The 23,375-nt window shown below is 35.7% G+C and overlaps 1 protein-coding gene across 1 annotated transcript; it reads right to left on the reverse strand.

Annotated features, from left to right (window-relative positions):
• Positions 1-22,063: 22,063 nt before the first annotated feature.
• On the reverse strand, positions 22,064-22,510 carry LOC145687468 (protein GVQW3-like). Its single transcript, XM_081760921.1, has one exon. It carries the CDS (start codon positions 22,508-22,510, stop codon positions 22,064-22,066), a length of 447 nt encoding a protein of 148 aa, XP_081617047.1.
• Positions 22,511-23,375: the final 865 nt, after the last annotated feature.

The following is a 23,375-nucleotide window of genomic DNA, read 5'->3' on the forward strand; positions in this document are numbered from 1 at the left end:
CAATGGAACAGATGACCTCAAAAGACTCGGATGTAATATAAAAATATTCTGAAACATCCTAGGATCATGTTTTGTACATCATTCTCTTTAGAATAGAACAGTCAATGAAAGAGTACCATTTACATGTATCCACTTTATATCTGAGGCGGGGAAAATTGAGAAATATGGGAGCTTTTTCTAAAAGAATCATTTTTTATAAGTTTGGGCCCCTCTGGACTACCCTGTGTTAACACACAGATCTAAAAATCATCTGAAAAATACTAAGGGTATACTGAATATGTATACAAAATTTCTGGCTTCTCTCTATAAAAGTAAGGTAAAAAATATTAACCAATATGCTAAGAATATCCCCACAATACCCTAGATTCCCATATAAAACCGGAAATTTCCTGATACATCCCTATTTATTCTAGAATCATGGATCCTACCTCGTTCTCTTTAGAATGGAACAACCTTTCAAACGATACCATTCTCATGTTTCCATCATGTATTTGAGTTGGGGAAAATCGCGTAAAAGGATTTTTTTTTGTTAAAATATCCCTTTTTAAAAACTTTTTGCTCCTCTGAACGTTCCTATGTCAACGCAGAGATCTGAAACAAATTAGTAAAATACTAAGGAGTGCCCTGAATGTGTGTGCAAGATGTCAATTTTCTAGGTATAAAAGTAAGCCCGCCAAAAAATAATATACAGACAATATCATAAATTCTAGTATAAAACAGGATGTCAGGTAAAAATTTCCTGAGACATGCCTACTTACCCTTGAATAATGGCTCGTACTCAGTGTTGGGTAAGTTACTTGTAAAAATGTAACGCGTTACAAGTTACTTCATTTTTTCTTAAAATGTAACGCGTTACTAACGCGTTACTTGTCCCAAAAAGAAACTGTTACTTTACTTCGACGAACTAAAAGTAACGCGTTACAAGTTACTTCATTTTTTCTTAAAATGTAACGCTTTACTAACGCGTTACTAATGCGTTACTTTTAGTTCCGAAATTTCGAATATGTGAAAGAATCATTACTTCAATTTTCCGTACTACTATTACTACCGCTATTCTTCTTCTTCTTCTTTTTATTATTATTATTATTATTATTATTATACGTTCTGAATCGCTTTATGTAAACAGACAGCTATAGGAACATTTTCATATAATGTAACATTGACTAAAATGTCTGTTGAGGGCGGAAATGGTTAGATTTCCGTGCACATGCCTTAAAACAAGAAAAAAGAAGAAGCGTAGATTGTTTATCATGATTATGAAGTTAAGATTGCAAATTGGTGATTGATGGGAAATCTTCATGTCTTTAGGTAGAAGTTAAATATATGTTGTATTAGAGGAAACGGCTTAATTATTTTAAAAATTAAGACATAGAGTAATATAAGGTGAAAGAATAACAAATGGCGCAGTCGGTATTTCAAAGCTACGTGCAGTATTTTTTATATAGGCCTAAGTACTAATAATGACAATGCTCAAAGAACCATTATATGTCAATTTAAAATGCAACGATCAGATAATAAAATTTCTGCTGGATACAGGGGCAGCCGTTTCATCTGTTGGGTATACTTCACCGTTACTACAAGGGGTACTGATAGAACCGTTTCAAGGACGACTTAATAATGCTGATGGCTCTCCTATTAACACATTAGGTAAATGTACAGTCAAGGTACAACATCTAGAACACAATGAAAGCTTATCCTTAATAGTCGTTAAGCAATAAGAGTTCCATCCTATATTAGGGAGAAGTTGGTTGGATGCTTTGGTTCCGCAGTGGAGAAATCAGTTGGCATTAATGTTATATACTACTGAAGAATTGCAACAGATGGAAGTTGCTGGAAGTCAGTTGGTAAATGTTATATAGGATCAGATTATGCAACAGTTTGGTGAAATTTTTAATGGATCTATTAATGTCCCAATTAAAGATTTTAAAGTGTCTATTCCTTTGCGACAAGGTGTCACGCCTATATTTAGGAAAGCGTATGACATACCGTATTCACTGCAAGAACAAGTTAAAAAGGAATTAGATAATTTATGTAAGGCTGGAGTTTTAAAAAAGATTTCACAAGCTGATTGGACTACTCCAAGGGTAATCGTTAAAAAAAAGAATGGAGCTGTAAGGTTATGTTTAGATTTTAACGTACACTACATTTAGTGACAGAAAAGGTTAGTTATCCTCTTCCTAAAATACAAGACTTGTTCAATAAATTGTCACATGCAAAGTGCTTTGTATTGTTAGATCTGAAGCAAGCTTACTTACAACTGAAAGTACAGGAAGATTCAGAGAAATATTTGTTAATTAACACACCATGGGGTTTATACTTGCAACATAGGTTACCTATTGGGTTGAATTATTCAGCACAAATTTTCCAAAAATTGATGGATAATGTCATACAAGGTTTGGATGGAGTAGCTTGTTATCTTGATGATGTGCTTATCTGGGGAGTTACAGTAGAACAATGTTATCAAAGAACAGTACAGGTCTTAAATAAATTCAGGAATTACAACATACAGGTAAACAAAGAGAAAAGTAATTTCTTCGTTGATTCCATGACATATTTAGGATGAGATATTTCTCAGAAAGGTATTCTACCTGCAAAAGACAAGTTACAACCTATACTGGATACGCCATCTCCTAAAAATATAACTCAGTTACAGTCCTTCCTAGGTATGCTAAACTTCTATCATCCAAACTTACCTTCATTACCATAATGCATTCCGGAATTATACAAGGTATTAAAAAAAGGTGTTAGGTGGGAATGGACTAGCAAGCAGGAGACAGTTTCTTTTAGCAAAACACATGCTGCAAAGGCCAGAATTTTACATCCTTTCGATGAAACGGCAAAGGTGGTATTGATGACAGATGCCTCCACGGATGGAGTAGGAGCAGTGCTGTACAATGAAGTAGACGGTCAGTTTAAAACAGTAACTTGTGCCTCAGCAACTCTATCGGAAACAGAGAAAAATATTCGCAGTTCGAAAGAGAGGCGTTAGCAGTGGTATTTGCAGTGCGTAAATTCCATAAATTTTTGTTTAATAGAATCTTCAAGATTATCACAGACTTTCAACCAGTGAAGTGGATTTTTGGATTGAAAGCCCCGCCTGATGGAGCTTCTCCAAGAATGCAGAGATGGTTCTTACTATTAGCTAATTACGATTACGATATTGTGTATAGTAAGTCAGTCAAGGTGGCTGATTTTTTGTTAAGATTTCCCTTGGATGTTCCTACAGAGGAAGATAGAATAGCTCCGGATTACATCAGTGAAATTTCATCTACAATTTTAGATAAAACAGATAGAAGAAGAGTCTAAAAATATCATGTGATACTGAAGATTAAAGAGTGGATGTTACAGGGATGGCCCAAGAGATTGCCACCGTGTTTTGATTATAAGGAATATCAAGAGATGTACAGAAGATTTCAATTGGAATTACAAGGAAACTGTTTATTTTGGAAAGGAAAAATAGTGATTCCTCGAAAGTTGAGAGCACTCTATAAAGAAAGGTTACACAGAGATCATCTGGGAGAGTATGCCACAGTGAAACTGGCGAATGATGAAGTATGGTGGCCTGATATAAACAATGAATTGCACAATTATGTAAAAAGTTGTGAAGTGTGTGCAGCTATGGTTAATAGTGCACCTATAAATAATTATTGTTCTTGGCCAAATGCGGAAAAGCCTTTTGGTAGAATACATGTAAATCATTGTCAATTATTTGGGTTCCTTTTTCTAATAATGGAGGATACCTACTCATACTGGGTCAAAGTTTGGAAGGTAGATTCTACAAACACTTACACAACATTAAATTGTTTAGAAGAGTTATTTGAATTAGTAGGATTTCCTCGACCGATAGTTACTAACAATGGGCCGCCTTTTAGTAGTTATGAGTTTCAAGACTATTGCAGGAAGAGAGGTATTAGATTAGTATCTACACCACCATATTCCCCAGAGTGTAATGGTAGCTCTGAGAGGGCGGTGCAAACTTTCAAAAAGTTAATAAAGAAGAGATATGTTCAGAATGGGTATCGTATTAGTGTTCAATGCGTAGTTAGATAGTTAAAGGAGATTAATTATGCTCTTTTACACACACCGTTGAAAATTATCAATACTTCACCAGCTTCCTTGGTGTTATCTTTTAAACCACGCACATGGTATAATGTTACTCCTGCAGTATTCAATAATCAAGCTGAAACAAAGAATTGTTCGAAACGAGTGGAACTAAATTGGAATGAGGGCATGTCTGTATGGGTAAAGAATTATAGAGGAGACGTGCCTAAATTTATTAAAGGACGTTTTGTACGGCACTTGGGTAATAACATTTTAGAAGTGCTAGTGAACGGAACCATCCGCAAGTGTTATAAACACCAAGTAAGACTTAGTTATTTGAATGACAGTATGGAGAATAAGGAAACAGTGAACTCAGGGGATAAGAGTGAGATGAAGTTAAAACATCCCGAGTATAAAGTTGCTGGGAAGTTAGGAGCAGACCGTCGGTTGGAAAACAGTTATTTGAACGGGACCAATGGTGAAAGTGAAACAAGGGGATGTATAACACAGCAAACAGAGGCTAGTAGCACAGAATGCAGAAGATCAGAAAGAATACGTAAGCCGACGGATAGATGGGGATATGAACAATAGTTGAAGGGGAGGAGGATGTTGAGGGCGGAAATGGTTAGATTTCCGTGCACATGCCTTAAAAGAGGAAAGAAGAAGAAGCGTAGATTGTTTATCATGATTATGAAGTTAAGATTGTAACTTGGTGATTGATGGGAAATCTTCATGTCTTTAGGTAGAAGTTAAATATATATTGTATTAGAGGAAACAACTTAATTATTTTAAAAATTAAGACATAGAGTAATATAAGGTGAAAGAAACACAATGTCATACTGTGTTACTCATAGGGATGGGCACCAGGGTTGAAAAAAACACGTTTTTTTTATAAAAAAGGACGTTTTTTATGTTTAAAACATGTTTTTTTGTTTAAAACATTTTTTGACGTTTAAAACAAAGTGCTTTGTTTTAAACAAAAGAAAACATGTTTAAAATGTTTATTTTGTTTAAAACGATAATCTAAATAGGTATATATATTCCAGTTTTACATGCTCACAGCTATTGCTTGCCACCTATATTCAACCGTTAGATCAAGTTTCGGGAACTTCCCTAACCTCGATCCGTCCAAATGTTCAATTTCGGAGAAAGAAATCGGAATTTTCCCTATTTCTGTTCACTGAATATGTAGTTTCTTTGTGTTACGTTCTACTGGTCGTCTGCATTCTTAATCTTTAAACACTCATTGACGCAACTGCTGTATCAGGACTCTAAACCTCAATGGCTCAGTCTCTAATTAAGGCTGGAAGGTGGTTCTGACACCAATTTATTCCTGAAGAATGCAGCTTTCCGCTGGTGTGCATTTTATCTATGTGGGGGTATCACGTGGCGGTGGGAGAAGGGTAAATATCGTGATATTTTGTTTCTTTTTAAACGGATTTTTTGGAGCAATTCCCCTTCTTGTGGGATAGATTCATAAAAATTGGTACGGGAATCAACGAAGTAGGTTACTACATGGTAATATCGTGTATTGGTACTTCTTGCTTATATGGGGGAGCAGGAAGAGGGCAGAGTTAGCCAATCTTTGGAGTTTCAGTTTCTTGACGTAAATTAAATTTATTTTTATAACAAACATCAATAACTCAGCCTCTAATTAAGCTAGAAATATGATTTGGTACCAAAGTATTCCTGAGGAATGAAGCCTTCCGCTAGTATGCATTTTATTAGGGATGGGCACGAGTCGAGCTAAAACTCGACTCGACTCGAAACTCGAAGCAAATTCCAGTCGAGTCAAAGGTAATTTTCCGAGTCGAGTTTCGTGTCGAGTTAAAGGTAATTTTCCGAGTCTAGTTGCGAGTCAAGTCACTGTTTTGAGGTCGAGTTTCAAGTCGAGTTAAGCCTCATAAACGGCTCGCTCGTTTAGCTCGTTTTAACTCGTTTTGGAATAATGGCCTGATTAGACTGGAAAGCGAAAGTCTTAAAAAGTGTAAGCAGTAATATGGAACATATTTAGTGTTGCTCAGAAGATGGGACACTGCTCGCATCTTGTCTCGTCTCGATTAACAAGACGACTATGGATTTTTATAACGAGACTGCCTCAAATGTGAGCACCAATGTAAACGCCGGTATATACTGTAGTCCTTACCACCAAGGCTGATACCTGCACGATGTAACTTTTGAGCCAAAGCAGAAGCCCAAGCCAGATAGTGATGTTAACTGGCTCAGTTCGGTTCAACTGAGGAGCAGCTCGAGCCGGATCGGTTGAGGTGAGGCACCGACTCGGCTCACGCGAACCATCGGCTCGAGCCGGCTCGGTTGGTTGGGCTGTGGCTCGGTTCGATAGTGAATGAGCTGTAAGCCGAGCCGCTAGAGACGTTGAGAACCCGAGCCGAGCAGGTTTGAACATGTTTGGCCGACGCAGTCTAACTTTTAACGATTTTTGGTTCGAGCCTGGATACTTGCTTTTCCGGAACTGAAACCCAGAATCTCGTGTACGATGTCCTTGCCTTCTTGACTTCACCTTTTCCGAGGTCAGCAGTGGACTAGTTTTTAGTATTCAGATACAAACCGCCTATCATTCATGTTTATGCACGCTGGTGTTGTTACAGTAATAATAATAATAATAATAATAATAATAATAATAATAATAATAATAATAATAATAATAATAATAATAATAATAAGTTGTAGTAATAGTATCATTGATAGTTATATTGTCTATGTAGGATACTTGAAGAAAGTACTTGAAACTACACACAGTATTTGGCTCGATTTGGCTCGATTTGGCTCGAAACTCGAGTCGAGTTCGAGGAAATTTTTCGTGCCAAGTTCTCGAGGCGAGCTCAATGATGTCGGTTTCGAGTCGAGTCGACCTTCAATGAAAACTTGCTTGAACTCCCTCGTGCCCATCCCTACATTTTATGTATGTAGGGGGTATTTATAAGCGGCCGAGAGAGGGAGGATGAAGTTCTTTTTTAAATTTTTCAACAATTTTTTCATCAGATTTTGGAGGCCATTCCTCCCCTTTGTGGACATCCACAAAAATTAGTATGTGAAGCAATGAAGTAGTCCCCTACATGACAGTAACCTGTATATATACTTGTGTTTATAGAGGAAGAGGGGGTCAAATTTGGCTAATTTACATTTAGTTTCAGAACGGTTCCATACAAGGCAAGATATATTCTACTGAAGTGGTCTAAAAGCATAATTCTTGTTCGAATGCGTGATGTGTGCAGCAAAAATGATTTGCATATGGACGTGGTACTGTCGTGGGGGAGGGGGGAGAGTGCCTAATTCAATGAATGTTTTTCTGTGCATTTTTTAATACTTCATACATAAAACGAATTCATTATGCAATGGCAGCAATGGCTACCATTTCTTATATTATTGTCACAAGTATGTGGCCTACACAGTAGCATCATTTTGTCAGCGCAGGTGACTGCAAGAGTTGCCAGGGCCCCGCAAGTAAAGATTTTCATATTTTTAAATGATTTTATGTATGTTCGTTTCCACAAATACGGCGGGAATTTCACGAATGTTACCTCGTTGGAATCTGTGGTCTATAAGCTTTCCAACTGTGTATAAATCATGACTCTGTGATAATTAGGAGGGTCACCAGAGCCCGAAACGTGAGAGTCTACCATTTTGTTAAAATCCCTGGCGGGCCTCTAAAGGTTAATTGTGTTGTTATGCCGTAGACACGAATCATTGTTAGCTATCCATGTTGCAGATAGAGATGTATCTTGAAAAATGTTCAGTTAAAATAAGTCATTTGCTCCTTGTAGGCTAGTCACTGCTCTTTTCTATGAGTTGTATTGTATTAGTCAGAGTATTTTTTCTAGCTTATGATGTGAGAACTGTTCATTATTATGGAAATGATAGTGACCAAAAATACTCAAGTTTTGAATTTGTGAATTTGAATCTTAGAATAGTGTATAGTATGTTTAACCTAAGTTATTCTTGGAAATTAAGAAATGTTTAACTATTTCACTTGAATTACTGTTGGTTTAATTATACGCACATTGATGTACAGAATTTCGTATAGTAATTGCTGTTATAATAAGAATGTAACTCTGCTTGTAATTTACTCTATGCACAAATCCTGCGGAGGATGGGTTGTTTGTTAGAAAATTAAATTAGCTTCATCAATCTGATATTTTAGTTGTTTTAAACATGTCCAACCACCATCAAAAAAAAAAAAAAAAAAAAAAAAACACGTTTAAAACAATTTGCTTAAAACGTTTAAAACAAACTGAATAAAATAACAGCCCTTGTTTAAAACATGTTTTAAACACTTCTTTTAAACATTTTGTTTTAAGCATATCAACCCTGATGGGCACGAGCGAGTTCGAGCGAGGTTTCTTTGAAACTCAACTCGACTAGAAACAGACATCTTTGTGCTTGGCTCGAGAAATTGGCTCGAAAAGTTTTATCCAACTCGACTCGAATTCGGGTCGAGTTTCGAGTCGAGTCGATCCAAATCCGGTGTGTAGTTTCCAGCACTCTCTTCAAGTATTTTAGGTAGACAATATATTTATTATCAACGATACTACTACTACTACTACTACTACTTATGTTATTATTATTATTATTATTATTATTATTATTATTATTATTATTATTATTATTAATTATGACAACACTGTGTATAAACATGAAAGATAGGCGGTTTGTATTTGAATACTAAACAAACTAGTTGATTGCCAACCTCCGCAGTCGTAAAGTCTAGGAGTAAAGGACATTGTTCACGAGTTTCTGAATTTGGGTTGAGGGTCTAGGTTGAGAATTCGGGCTCGAGCAAAACATTGTTAAAAGTTGTAGGACACTGACCAAATATCTTCAAAACTGCTCGGCCCGAATTTAGAATTGTCAACGACTCGAGCAGCTCGGATCACAGCTCATTCACTATCGACCAGAAGTGAGCCGAGCCAACAGCTCACCCAAACGACTCGGCTAGCGCCCTTGGCTCAGTTGGAGCCGAACCGAGCAGATGGCTCATCCCAACCAAGCCAGCTGGAGCCAATGGTTCACCCCAAGCCAGTTGGCTCGAGCCATCTTCTGAGTTGAGCCGAGCCGAGCTGAGCTTGTTATAAAAAGTCTCTTGTGGTCTCGCTACCGAGACGAGACGAGATTCGAGCAGTGTCCCCTCTCGTGGGCAACACTAAAAGTATTACATATTAACGCTTAGCTTATATTTCTCATGGCTTTCGCTTTCCAGTGTAATTAGGCCATGATTTGAAAACGAGTTAAAACGAGCGAGCCATTTATGAAACTCGACTCGACTCGAAACACCCCCCAAAACAGTGAATGGACTCGAGAGTATTACGTTTGACTCGACTCGAAACTCGACTTGAATCCGAGTCGAGTTTTAGCTTGACTCGTGCCCATCCCTATGTGTTAGAAAAAATGGTTGTTTATTATTATTCTGCTAAACTAATTATATAATAATAACAGTGTTGTTATGTAAAATTAAAAATACAGAATATAGAGAAAAAATATCTACAACTAATAAAATGAGAACACATGAACTGGGAGTGAATCAAAACTTGCCAGTAACTCTAAAACCAATACATGCTTTTTAAAGCTAGTTGTTCCAAACTCTATAATCAACGGAACTTTAGGGTACGCAAACTGATTTAAAAGAGCTCTAATATTACATACCATCAACATTACATCAATAAAGTAGGCCTGCTCATCAGAACACAGTTTATTCATATTAACCCCTTACTGCATATCGTTAATTATGGCACGCTAGTTGTTGATAAATATTTACTGCCGGGGCACTACTTTACTTTTAAATTCTGTCCATCATCATCATCAGCTTTTAAGAAAAAGTATTCTTTCAAATGTTCGAAAGATAAAATATTTTCATTCTCCATCTTTATAAAAACAACACCAATGTAAGTAAAATAGACTACTGGTACCATTGCACTCGTAGTACATTCATTGAATGTATTGATTTGGAGCTGTCAAAATCTGAAAAAAATCTTCCAGGTGCTTGCAATCAGTACACGTGATTTCTCTGAGGCTGTCCTCATCTTCCAAAAGCAGCAAGTGGCACTATGATCTTATCTGTTTTTTGGGTGTGTCGGCGACTGACTGTCGGCCACTGACATACGTAGTTCATGTTCCATTGTTCCATTCTGAGAAATTCACTTACAGGAAAAAAAAATTTGTTCCCGAAAAAAAAATATACACATATCGTAGTTACTCATCCGAAATGTAACGCGAAAAAAGTAACGCAAACTAGATACGTTTCTTCAAATTTGTAACGCGTTTCCGTTACAATTACTTTGGAAAAAATGTAACGCGTTACTAGGGAACGTTACTTAAAAAGTAACGCGTTACTTGCGTTACGTTACTTTCCAAGTCTGCTCATACTTCATTCTCTTCAGAATAGAATGGCCTTTCAAACGGTGCCACTCACTTCCCTCCATCATATATCTGAGACGGGAAAATCACAAAAAAGTGATATATATATATATATATATATATATATATATATATATATATATATATACAGTATATATATATATATTAAATTTTTCCTCCTCTGGACCCCCTTTATGTTAATACAGAGACCTGAAACAAATCTGAAAAATACTAAGCTGTGCACTGAATGTACGTGCTAGGTGTAAATGCAAAAGTAAGTGCATCAATCGAGCAATCTTAAGCCACAATACGTTTAAGTATATATGTCTCAACTGGCATTTTTTTATTTTCGTTCGTTTTCTCCGATTGAGAATGCTGCGCATCAGTGACAAAATCGAAATTTATACATATTAACGCGCCATTTGATGAATTCGCTATGATACACTTGTAGTTCTGTGTGGATACTTTGGTACAGATACTTCTAAAACTTTAGAGTACAACATATTACAAGCATAATATTAACTTTACTCATAAATGGATAAAACCGGGTGCTTCCACCATAACGTTTGCTACAGATTTTAAGGTGAAATAACATAGTATCTTAGAAACATTTTATGATTAGGGGCAGAGCGTAGCTCATCTGAAATTTCTAACACCGTCTATTAAGAAAACTCAATGATTAATTTTATAAATCTTCATAGAATAAGAAATGAAGTAATCAATTTCATTTGGATATTTTCGACATCACACCACAAGTTATTAGGACTCGAAATGGTTTTAATTATACAAATCTACTAAATCGTAATGGCACAGAAACTTAACCATTATGACTACTCAACATCGTAAATAGATGTAATACTTAGTGGTAGTTTAGCTTTGATGATTTCCAATTGATGCGTTTTCACTATGCAAATTTAATTTTAACTCCCGAGTCCACTCTCCGTACTTAACCAGCACAGTCCCTTTTCGGGATTCGGACTCTTCCTGGTTGCAGCGTTGAGCTTAGCTTAGATTTTTAAAAAATAAATGCCTTACTTTGTTATTTCCGTATAGGAAAACTTCCTATGGCTGTGGTGTGATGCCTACGTTATATGTTTTTATTTTTTAATTTTAAATTTAATTTGTTAAACAAGTAGTTTGATTATCCCTTCCTTGTTTTACAAGAAACAAAACTAATTACCAAAATGCATGTGTGAATTTTGGGTACTTTACAGTATTTTTATTCAAATCCTTCAATATCTTGTCCGAATCTTACGGTACTCGTAAACTGACTGTTATGACGTGTTCACACTTGTCATATTCATAATTAGGAAACCTAAGGATTGTACTGTACGAGATTCATTGTGATTGGATCACAAATGCCAACACCATTCCGGGAACTTTTCGATTGCTCATCGTATAACCATATTAATGGGTTAAATCTTTGCTTGGTCCTCTTTGTGCTGTATGTGCTGTACGTGCTGTTCGTTTTGTTTATATTAAATGTGAGCAAAGTAATCGTTTGACTTAACGTAAATTTTATTTCGACAGGAGCTCAATTAGCACTTTGTTAACGTATTAGTAACACAATTTCCAACCACTGTATGATCTGTTCCTTTTTGATTTGATCTCTTTTTTCGCAAAAGTGTGTTTGTCTGTTACTCTTGGAACTCTCATGACCTACTTTGACTTTGATATGAATCTTGCGAAAACTATTGAGGTTTCAACGCTCTAGTGTTTGGATATTACATTGTTGTTGTCAGTAATAATTAATTAGTTCTGTTGCTTATGAATCATGAGTAATTAATTTTCATGCTCGTGCTCAATTAAGATGATTCTTGCTGCGAAGTTAGAAGTTTTACGTTATTGTTATTAGATAGAAGTTTGCTGAAATTTTATTTTCTCTTGAAATCTCACAGAGTGTTCTCTAATTTCCTTGTGACTGAAATAAATTATTCCTAGGATTGCATATTTCTATACACACTATATTAACTGTAATCATAATTCTTTTATTATTTTCTCTTGTTATTATTTTTCTATAGAATGGTTTAATTAGATACTTATGCATGGTGTTCTTAGCTACGTATAATCGTGTTAGGAAAAATACCCGGTCACCCGCTTGCGTTAAAAGTACGTGTTCTAGCAACAACACGAAGAAAGTTTACAAACTTTGATATACAGTTAATATCTGTTGAGTAAAGAATATCCGTATTTGTTTCGCTCAGCTTCATCTATGAATAGCAACACAGGACTTTTCCAATATATTTTTGAGCAAGGATGTGCATAAAAGACAATAAAGTAAAGCATGTTGAGTTGGACAGTCCCCTAACGTAGTAATCTGCTAACTCGATTGTTTTAAGTCTGCATTATCCCATAATGTGTAACATATTTCCGTAAGTGAGTAAACTGTCTATCTTGGAATATGTTTCATTAATGCAACATTGATTCTAATTAATTACTTATAAATTCATTTCTGTATGTTCCACAAGTAAACTACACTATAAAATTAAAGCATAATTTAAACACTTTTAGTACAGATGTTGAGGGGAAAATTGATAAAATAGTATTTATAAAGTGTGCTTCGCGTGTCCAAAAGCCTTAATTCTAAAAAAAAAAAAAAAAAAAAAAAAAAAAAATCTAGTATGACATATTTAAAACACTTCTTTTCCGCAAACAGTACGAAAATAAAGTGCTAATTTTGCACATTTTTTACATACATCCAGCACATTTTGGACAAAACAGTATCTAAGAGGAATGTATATCTGTAAGCTGGATGTGTTCAAAGAGTGTCCTACTGTGTCTTACACCAGCCATACACTGTCGTATTTTTCCGCCGTAGCCATAAAATTTCATGCGCTAGTCTTGTTAGCAGCTGTCAATACGTTAGTGTATGGGACCTGGCGTACGTTTACACACCGAATTTTTATACGCTTGAAAAGTCTGGCTGCTTTTAACTTTGAGCGTTAATACGGCGCGTACAAACGGCTCAGAAGAAAGGGTTTTCGAGCAGCAGGTGGTCTCTTGCCTTTTCCACGGCCTTCTCCCTGGTCTGGTATCACTGTTTTCAGAAGAGAAAATCTGTTCTTGTGTTGTCCTCGCGAATCGTTGCTGAGGTTTGCAGTACTATCAAACCGTTCTAGATAAATGTCAACTTAAGGTATATTGCCATAGAATATTATGTAACAATCAATACTTGTCATTTAAATAATTAATTTCACGAACAACTCAATCGTTTTACTATGTTTATAAGTAGTATATGCATCATTATTAGGATAATTGGCATAATTGACGCAATCTGCTACTTAATATTGCAGGCTATTAATTAAACATTTATTTATGAAATATGAACTATCACCTAAGGCGTTTTTTCAGAAATTCGAAAAAAAAAAATCTCCTTCAAGAGTAAACTACCCGTTGTGGATCTTTTCAGGAAAAATTAGTTATGTCATATTGTCCCGTTATTAATAAACCATTTATTTATCAAATACGAACAAACTTAACACACTCGTGTTTGAGAAAATATCTCGAAAAAACTCAGAGGCAAGAGTAAACTAACCTTTTTGTATTTTTACCACAGAAATAACTTTGCCAGATAATAAAAGTGGTAATGAAATATTGATGTACGAGCAGAATCGTTAGTCATTTTCGATAAAATCGCGTTTGTCTTTTTATTTTCATCTATGAGTGGACGTCCTTTATTTTGGCGGATAGGAAGAAAATTCGAAAACCTTCCCTTGGAAATCTGATAAAAGTATTAAGTTTAGAAACTTATCACTCGAATTTAAACAAAATTATCCGATGTTGAGTTCGCCCTTACTACTACTCAATTGATTTTTATGTATATGTGGAAACCCTCAAGTTCGGTGGATTTTACCCTCATGTCACATACCCGACAGCAAGAACGAAGAAAAAAGTCATTAAGTGTTTAAAACATTTTTTAATACAGTAAATTACTAAAGACTACATTTAAAGAAAACATGAAAATAAACAGTGATAAACTGGCAATAAACGAAAACCAGAGTAGAACTGAATTTAACCTGACCCCGCATGCTAACACCGGGCGCGGTAATTTTGTCACCGGAAAATTCGTCACCGGTAATTTTGTCACCAAAATATTACCATATAGGTAATTTCGTCACCGAAAATAATGTCACGATAATTTTATCCCCAGTGTCTTTTAGAACATAATACAAGTACAATGAATGAACTCGAAAAAGTTTTTGAAATTGTTTTCTTTAATCTTCAACTGAAGCAAAACTATGCAGCATAATCAAAATAGATTATTATTATTAAATAAAGAGTTACATATTTTAGATATCGTATTTGAGACAAGAGATAAAATTTTCCACTAATTCTATCACAGAAATATCATCATAAAGGAAATTTTGTCACGGTTATTTCTTCACCTTTGTTGAATTAAATAGAGACAAAGCAAACGATCAAACAGCTTACGTTATTTTAATAAAACTTAGAAAACAATTCAGTTGGTGTTGAACTCTGCAAAATTGAAGTTTCTGGTACTCGACGCAAGAACAAGCACCAGTAGAAGAAAATAATGTCTGTTTGAGCAAATGTTAAAAGCACAGGCAATATGGGGCACTAATGGGTTCATTATTCACTATTTACAAATATTAAATTTCGCGAATATCAAAATTTCAGAACAGAAAATAACAAACAAATACAGGGAGACATGCCAATCTGTTAATTTTCCCGCAGAATAGTCAAAAATTTTCATTGTTCTAGTACCGTTCTCTGAGCCCAAACTCTTGGACCTTCCAAGTTAAGAGAGTTATTTGAAAAGAGTGGCCCTTTTTTAGGAGCTATTAAAAGAATTATATTATATTTCAACTCTGAGTAAACATTGGCAAATTATTATTGGATATATGTTGAGAGAACAAATTTCTATAAAGGAAGAAAAACGTATAAATATTTCTGGATGTTTCCTTTAAATATAGCCTTATGAAGCTATTAAATAGTGAAACATGGGTGGTGAAAGCCAACTTTTCAATGGCTCAAAAAAAAAAAAAAAAAAAAGTATGTTATTTAAGATGAGACTTCCTTTACTAGGTATACGCCCGAATGTAGACCAAGACACAAAATTCATACGAAGAACTGTTTCGTTCGGTGGTGCATCAGTGCGGTGAATTTAGTGAACGTCCGGAAATGTAACTATGGTAATGGATTTTGATATAGCGTAAATGCTTGCTGTAAATGCAACTTTTGGTGATTCAACTCGTTTATAGCGTTACTTTTTTCACCTGACTCACAAGTAGACCTCAGCACTTCGCCGTTGTCTTAGCAAAAGGAAACAACTACTGTCTTAATGTATGGTTGAATATAAGACACTGACGAAAATTTTTGGCTGCTAATGAGCACTAGAAATATGGGAAAATGAAATAGAAACATGAATGTGGGAAAGCCTTGTACAATATAAGGTGATAGTTGCAAGACCTATTTTTTTTTTCGAAATAGGTGGAGGAACAATAGTTATGACTTCAACTATGAAAATCGAGTTAGGAGAGATGCTTTTATGACATTCTGGATCATAACCACCATCATGAAATCCACCATATTGGATCGAAGTCAACTTTTTCAAATGGAAAGAGGGCCATGTGAGGTATCAAACAACAAACGATTTTTTCTACCAAATCTCGTGCAATAATTAGTTTGTCCATATCTAGAACGGTTTACAACTTACAGTTCTTTGAATGTTGAAAAATTCGTTGTTTGTATCATATAACAAAATACTATAGTGACAATGAATATAGCTCCAGAGATAACATTCTTACAGGACAAAGTTACGACAATAAGAGAAATGCAAGTTCTCAGCATTCATGAAATGGTCAAAACAGAATTTTGCAGAGGACCATGAGCACCTAACAGAAAGTGAAGCGTCACAAATGTCACAAAAGTTAATGCCGGGAATATTGAAAGCGTACTTCTTTGGCACCTCGAACCAGTCGATCGGATCATCAATAAATCCTGATTTACAAAATGGGTCATTCCACGCCAATCAACCCGACCATCTCCGATTTACATGAAAGTCGGTGAAAAGTGAAAATACATGAAGTTATACACACACGTAAAATTTTACCTCTCACTGATGTACGATGTCCATACAGCAGTGTTGCCAACTTGAGAAAAATTACAAAATTTGACCTCTGCAAAAAGAAATCATAACTTCGCTTCTAATTGAGGTAGAAACTTCATATTGGTGTTATTTGAAGCTAAAGGGGCATAGTATCTATTAAGAATATTTACAGTTCAAAATATTGTATTTTTGTTTTCAAGGTCAAAAGGCGTATCCTTTGACCTTGAATATCAGAAAATGTATCTTGATTTTCATAAACATTAGTTGGTGCTGAGATGATATTTCAATTATAAAGAGCACTGTTTAGCTAGTAGGCAGAATGGAACGTAGGGCCGGGGTTTCCTTAAGAATTTAATCGCTCATGTTTAGCTGTTCACGGCTCTGTAAACTAAAAGACATCATCAAAAGTACCATTCAAAAGTTCTAACGTATGTTAAATAGCACTGACAACTAGGTTTTTATATGCACTTTCACACTATTGAAGAAAAGAGTTGTGCAATAGGTTAACAAATGGTTGAGCACTATCACTTCACATGTGACAACAGGCTTAGACAAAGAGCAGAATTTTCGTTCACTTACTATAATTAATATTACATGTTAAACTGCCTACTAACAAGTTAATCAACGAAAGCAAGACTTCAGCTATCATTTAGATTCAGCCTGCACTTTGGATGACGCCGGTTCAGAGCGAATAACCCCGAATTATTTGACACAAAATTCAGACATGACTTTAAACTGCCATACCGAACAAACAGTCTCCCTCCAAGCGCGCAACTTCCTTTTTTTTTTTTTTTTTTGCTCCACCGAAGCCGGAAGCTACAATGTTGCCAGCTCTTACAAAAGAAAATTTACACCAATGAATTTTAAAAATATTACTAGAAATTATTACTATTGCTGAGGGCGCTACAAAGACATAGTATTTTTTTTTTTAGTTCACGCTAGATAGTTTAATGTGATATTTTCAGACGTGAAAATCTGCATGTTGTTGGTACTATTTTCAGTGGATGCATGCTGACATGAGACATTAGGGTATAATGAGAAAATTAGTTCGGCGTATTCAGAGATGGCAACTAAGTGTTCGATTTCAATTTTGAGTGTTATAAGAATTGTGTTGTGAAGAAAAGAGTTATTATATTTTGCGGACCGGTATTATTGAAATTGAGCGGAAAATATGACCAATGTAGGAAAACATTGAAAATTAAGAAATGTAGAAACAGTTATACGTATATTCAAATGTGTTAATGATGTGAGAAAAGTGAGCACATGAAAGTTTATCAGAAGAATTCAAGTCCTCTACCACAAACCAGTTAGTTGTTTATAGTTTCCTAAATGCAGTGTCGGCATTGTACAAATCGTAAAGGTAAGTAATCGCGTGTTAAGAAACACGCGTAGGTGTTAAGAAACTAACCTAATTTATCTAATTGTTTTCAACGACATCCTTGTTTACGTGAATACCTACCATCGCTGACACGCCTGCTACCTACGCACGCACCCCTTGCTACCGCTCGGGCTGCCCTGTCATGACTCTATTACATGGCATTCGTGCGTTTAGTGGCCACCCAGTACATGTTACTGCAGTTTTATAGCATATATCTGGACGCAGTATTTACATACAAACGGTGAGGTCCTCTTAAAGTGAATGCGCACCAAGAAAATTTCTAAGGTAGTGACAGTGAACTTTTTGATAAATAATAAAATTTTAACGTTTATAGGTCTGAAAATATTGGATCTACTCTACGGCACAAAGGCCCAATTTTTTTCTCGCACTTAAATTTACGACACACATTACTACTTGCACTGGAACAGTTCCAAACGTACTTTTCCTTATGTGATGTTGCATAATATGTGATTTGAACGTCAGTGCGTTATTTGTGCACTGAACGTGGGATCAAACTTTGGATGCAAAAAACCGAGGCGATTCACAAGTTAAAACTTTACACAGAAGATGATCATGAAATGCTAAAAGAAACTTGAACCCCAATCCGGAAAATATAAGCTATAAGAACCTTATAAATATACTTAAAATAATAGTAATAAATGTACTCACCTATAATGTAAATGAAGAAAACGTATGATCAACAGTTTCTAACCAGGAGCGTCATTTCAGATTTTGCTTGGGGGAGGGGCAAAAGCCCTCGATATAAGTAAAATTTCGCGTTTTTCACTCATTTACTACTACTCTATTGATAAAATCTATATAAATCTCAAACTCAGGGGGGCAAATGCCCCTCCCTGCCCCCCTAAATGACGCCCCTGTTTCTAACGTTGGAATACACACAACACAAACAATCCCATTACTGGCGAGATTTTGTGTCTTAAATGCTTCAGTTGCGGAAACAACTTTCATTTGTCATAAAGGTATCTTACGACAGTGTCTGCAACCACTAAATATAAGGCTAAAATTATTTAATAATTCTTCAAATTATTTTGCGACTAAGCCAGAAAAATAATGAAAAACATCTTTGAAAGTTATTTTCTTTCGTATAACTTAATACTCATTCTATTATTCGAAATATGATAGCAACTTCAAACAACTCGAAAGAGCTTTTGTCAAATGCTGGATACACTGTTCAAAATTTACTGAAATTTCACCTGAAATGTCAATTCTGGTAAAAGACCTGTAAACTTTACGGTGAATTTTCTGCGAAACCGCCTGAATTTTTAAGAGTGTAGTGCCACTCTATCCTCCAATAGATTTTGAAACTGTAATTAAACGAAGAAAATGTTAGACTTGTCGTGTAAGTCACAACTTTATGTCGTGTACGTCACGTTATGTTTGTGGCATATCTTTTAAAACTAATATAGAAAATATAATACTTTTCTTTTGGTCTTGTAGCTTGGTAACTACTTAACATATGTAAAAAGTTTTAGTTTCCTTGTAGCAATAGAAGAACAGAATTTTCATATAGTAAACAGTTATTCAAAGCACGTTGTCTCCTACTGTCGTGTAAGTCACGTATATATTTAGAGACTTGTTTCAGCCATTTTGTTTACATATCTAAATGCTGCAAATAAAAATAAGTGAGGACTTGTTGCCCTTTATTTATAATCTAAAACTTACCCATAAATATATCTTATAACTTTTCTAATACATAATATTTACTGCCGTCTGGCGTCTATTGTCGTGTAAGTCACAAATTGAATTAGCCACACACACACACATATATATATATATATATCTTAACTATATATAAAACTACATGATCTGACATAAATTATTGAGCACTTTCTGTAGGGGTACAATGACTAAATTTGGCTTGGTTGTAGCTTTCCGGAACTAATCCGCAGGAAATTGCCAAAAGTGAATATTTATAATTTTAGGGGATCTAAAGAGGGGATGAAAAAATTCTCCATGATATTTAAATGAGCCTTTTTTTGAACCTAATAATCTCATGTTTTAGGTACTTAGAATTGGAATAAAAACTTGAAATTCGGCATGCTTGTATGTTTTTGTTAGCATTGCGTAAGTAAATCAGTAAAAATAAAAAATCCAACTTTAGAGTGGTTTTATAGAGAACTGAAAAATCTTTCCCATGTTATTTATATGGAACACCTTTTACACCCCCAAATTATTGAGCACTTCCTGTAGGGCTACATTTATTAAATTTGGCATGATTGTAGCTTTCCGGGATAAACCCACAGGAAAATTTCCAAAAGTGAATATTTTTAACTTCTAGATTGTCTAAAAAGGGGATGAAGAATTTCCTCATATTGTTTAAGTGGCCCTTTTTTGGACCTATGATCCCATGTTTTAAATACTTAGAATTGGAATAAAAACTTGAAAATTGGTATGCTTGTACGTTTTTGTTAGCGTTACCTAAGTGAATCATCAGAAATAGAAAAATTTCCAACCGTAGAGTGGTTTTATGGGAAACTAAAAAATCTTTCCTGTGTTATTTATATGGGACGTCTTCTACACCCCAAAATGTTTAGGCACTTCCCGCAGGACTAGAATGGTAAAATTTGGCATGATTGTAGCCTTCCAGGACTGACCGACAGAAAAGTGAATATTTTTAATTTTTAAGAGGTATAAATGGGGATGAAGAAATTCCCATGCTATTTAAATTGGCGTTTTCTTGGGATACAAAATCTTATCTTTTAGATAGTTGAAAAAGGAAAAGAAACGATAGCATTGTGGGTTGAATGGGTGCAAGGCCGTAGGCGAGCAAAGACAGTGTGTGGGAGCGAAGCCCCCGGATGGACAGATTCATGAAATATGAAGAACAACTTCACGAAATTCACTGTTGATGCAAAGGCCGATAGGTAAGAAATGAGAAGCCGTAAGTCGAGCAGACTCGGGGGTCTAGGGGCTGAGCTTCCAGCTAACCAAAAGCTACTATATATATATATATATATATATATATATATATATATATATATATATATATATATATATAGAGAGAGAGAGAGAGAGAGATAGATAGATAGATAGATAGATAGATAGATAGATAGATATACAACATCGGAAAGATTTTTCAGTTGTCCATAAAACCACTCTAAACTTGGATTTATTTTTGCTGATTTACTTAGGTAACGCTAACGAAAACGTAAAAGGATACCACATTTCAAGTTTTTATTCCAATTCAAAGTACCTAAAATATGAGAGTATATGTCCAAAAAAAGCCCATTTAAATAACACGGGGAACTTCTTCATCCCATTTTAGATTTCCTAAAAATTAATATATATATATATATAATATATATATATATATATATATATATATATATATATATATATATATATATATATATATATATATATATATATATATATATATATATATATATACGAGGGTTGGGGCAAAAGTCATGGCAACTATTTTTTTGTCTTGAAGATACCAGTCCGGTTGGAAAATCTGACATATACAGACGAAAGGACAAGGTGTTAACTACATGTGTGGACAATGAATACCACTGACATATCGTAACACACTAAATTATTACGGTAGTATACAGGGCAATATGACCTTCACGGTGCAAAAGAATGACAACACAGTACGCATACAGTTGACATGACAAATCTGGGCCTAAAGACGCTTAAAGTAGTCCCTTGTTACTTACACCACACGCTGCCAACGATGTGGGAGACGTTGAATACCATCCGCTTCAGCATTTGCCGCACCATGTGTGAATCGGGTCACCTGTTCGCGCACAGCATTAGCAATGTCCTCGCGTGTTGCAAACCGCCTACCACATAGTGGTTCCTTAACCTTTCGAATGAGATCAAAATCACAGCGCGATATATCAGGAGAGTACGGTGAGTGCTCCAATTCTTCCCATCCCCAATGTCGCAGTAGCTGCATAGACACTCTGCTTTATGTGGTTTTGCATTGTCGTGCAGGATTATTGCACTGTCCACAAGATCCGGACGTTTCTCCCGAATGCCACGTCGTACCTGTCGCACCAGGAAGTCCCTGTAGTACTGTGCGGTCACTGTTCTGCCATGTGGAACAAAGTGACAAACAACGACACTCCTGACGTCAAACGCGATGATCACCATCAATTTGACTGGGGAAGAATTCTGACGGAACTTCTGCCTCCTTGGTGATCCAGCATGTCACCGCTCTGCGGACTGACGTTTCAGTTCTGGTTCGTATGCCATGGCCCAAAATTCATCGATGCAATTATTCGTGACAAGAATTGATCGCCGTCCTGTTGCCAGCGTGAAAAGTGGTCGGAGCATATTGCATAGCAAATCCACCTTTGAACTTCCATCAGTGTATACGGTACCCACAGCGATGCGATTTTGCGTAGTTGCAGCTCATTACGCAATATCCTGTGGACGGTGCGTTTCTCTATGCCACTTGCCTCCGCTAACTCCAGTAGCGTCCATCGTCTGTCTTCATCCAGGAGCTGCTCGATGACGGCACGTGCCATGTCGGTCCACACACTGACAGGTCGTACCGAACGCTGCTCATCACTGTTTGACACACGTCCTTGCTGAAACTTTCCTACCCACCATGCTACTGTCCGGTATGGTAGGGCATTATTCCCAAGCACTTCCACTAATTCACTGTGACATTCCATCGCATTTCAGCCTCGGAGAACGGCTATTTTGATGTAAGCGCGATGCTCAACACGGGTTACTTCCATCTCGCACGACACTCACCAACTGACTGATTTCACAGGGCTCGCTGTGCTACTACCAGCTATCACAGAGCCATCTGTTGTTCTGCATACACACTATGCCTGCAGAACTTTCACACGACACATAGAAGTTTGTGATCCGCTCACATATCTGCAAGAAAAAAAAATAGTTGCCATGACTTTTGCCCCAACCCTCGTATATATATATATATATATATATATATATATATATATATATATATATATATATATATATATATATATATATATATATATATATATATATATTTACTTTTGACAAATTTCTTGTGGTTTAGTCCCGAAAAGCTACAATCATACCAAACCTAACCATTGTAGCCCTGCAGAAAGTGCCCAATAACTTTGGAGTGTAGAATATGTTCCCTATAAATAGCATGGGGAAGATTTTTCAGTTCCCCACAAAACCACTCAAGTTGGAAATTTTCATTTTTGGTGAATTACTAGGCAACGCTAACGAAAACGTACAAGCATACCGAATTTATTTTTTTTCAATTCCAAATAGCTAAAACATAAGATTATAGGTCCAAAAAAGGCCCATATAAATAACACGGGGAATTTCTTCATCCCTCTTTTAGACCCTTAAAAATTAAAAATATTCACTTTTTAAATTCTTTTTGTCGGTTAGTCCTTAAAAGCTACAATCGTGCCAAATTTCAGCTTTCCATATCAATCGGAGGTACCCGTTTTTTTCTTATTGTCAGTCTGTTCATGTAGCTTTATTTATAATTAGGATAGTTAAGGAATATTGTTATTCTCATATTTGAAC

Source organism: Thermobia domestica, chromosome 6, assembly GCF_964235325.1.
Source record: "Thermobia domestica chromosome 6, izTheDome1.hap1.1, whole genome shotgun sequence".
Lineage (NCBI taxonomy): Eukaryota > Metazoa > Arthropoda > Insecta > Zygentoma > Lepismatidae > Thermobia > Thermobia domestica.

Excerpts from the sequence above, each read along its gene's own strand:
- LOC145687468 (XM_081760921.1), bottom strand. The coding sequence starts at position 22,510 with ATGGAATGTCACAGTGAATTAGTGGAAGTGCTTGGGAATAATGCCCTA.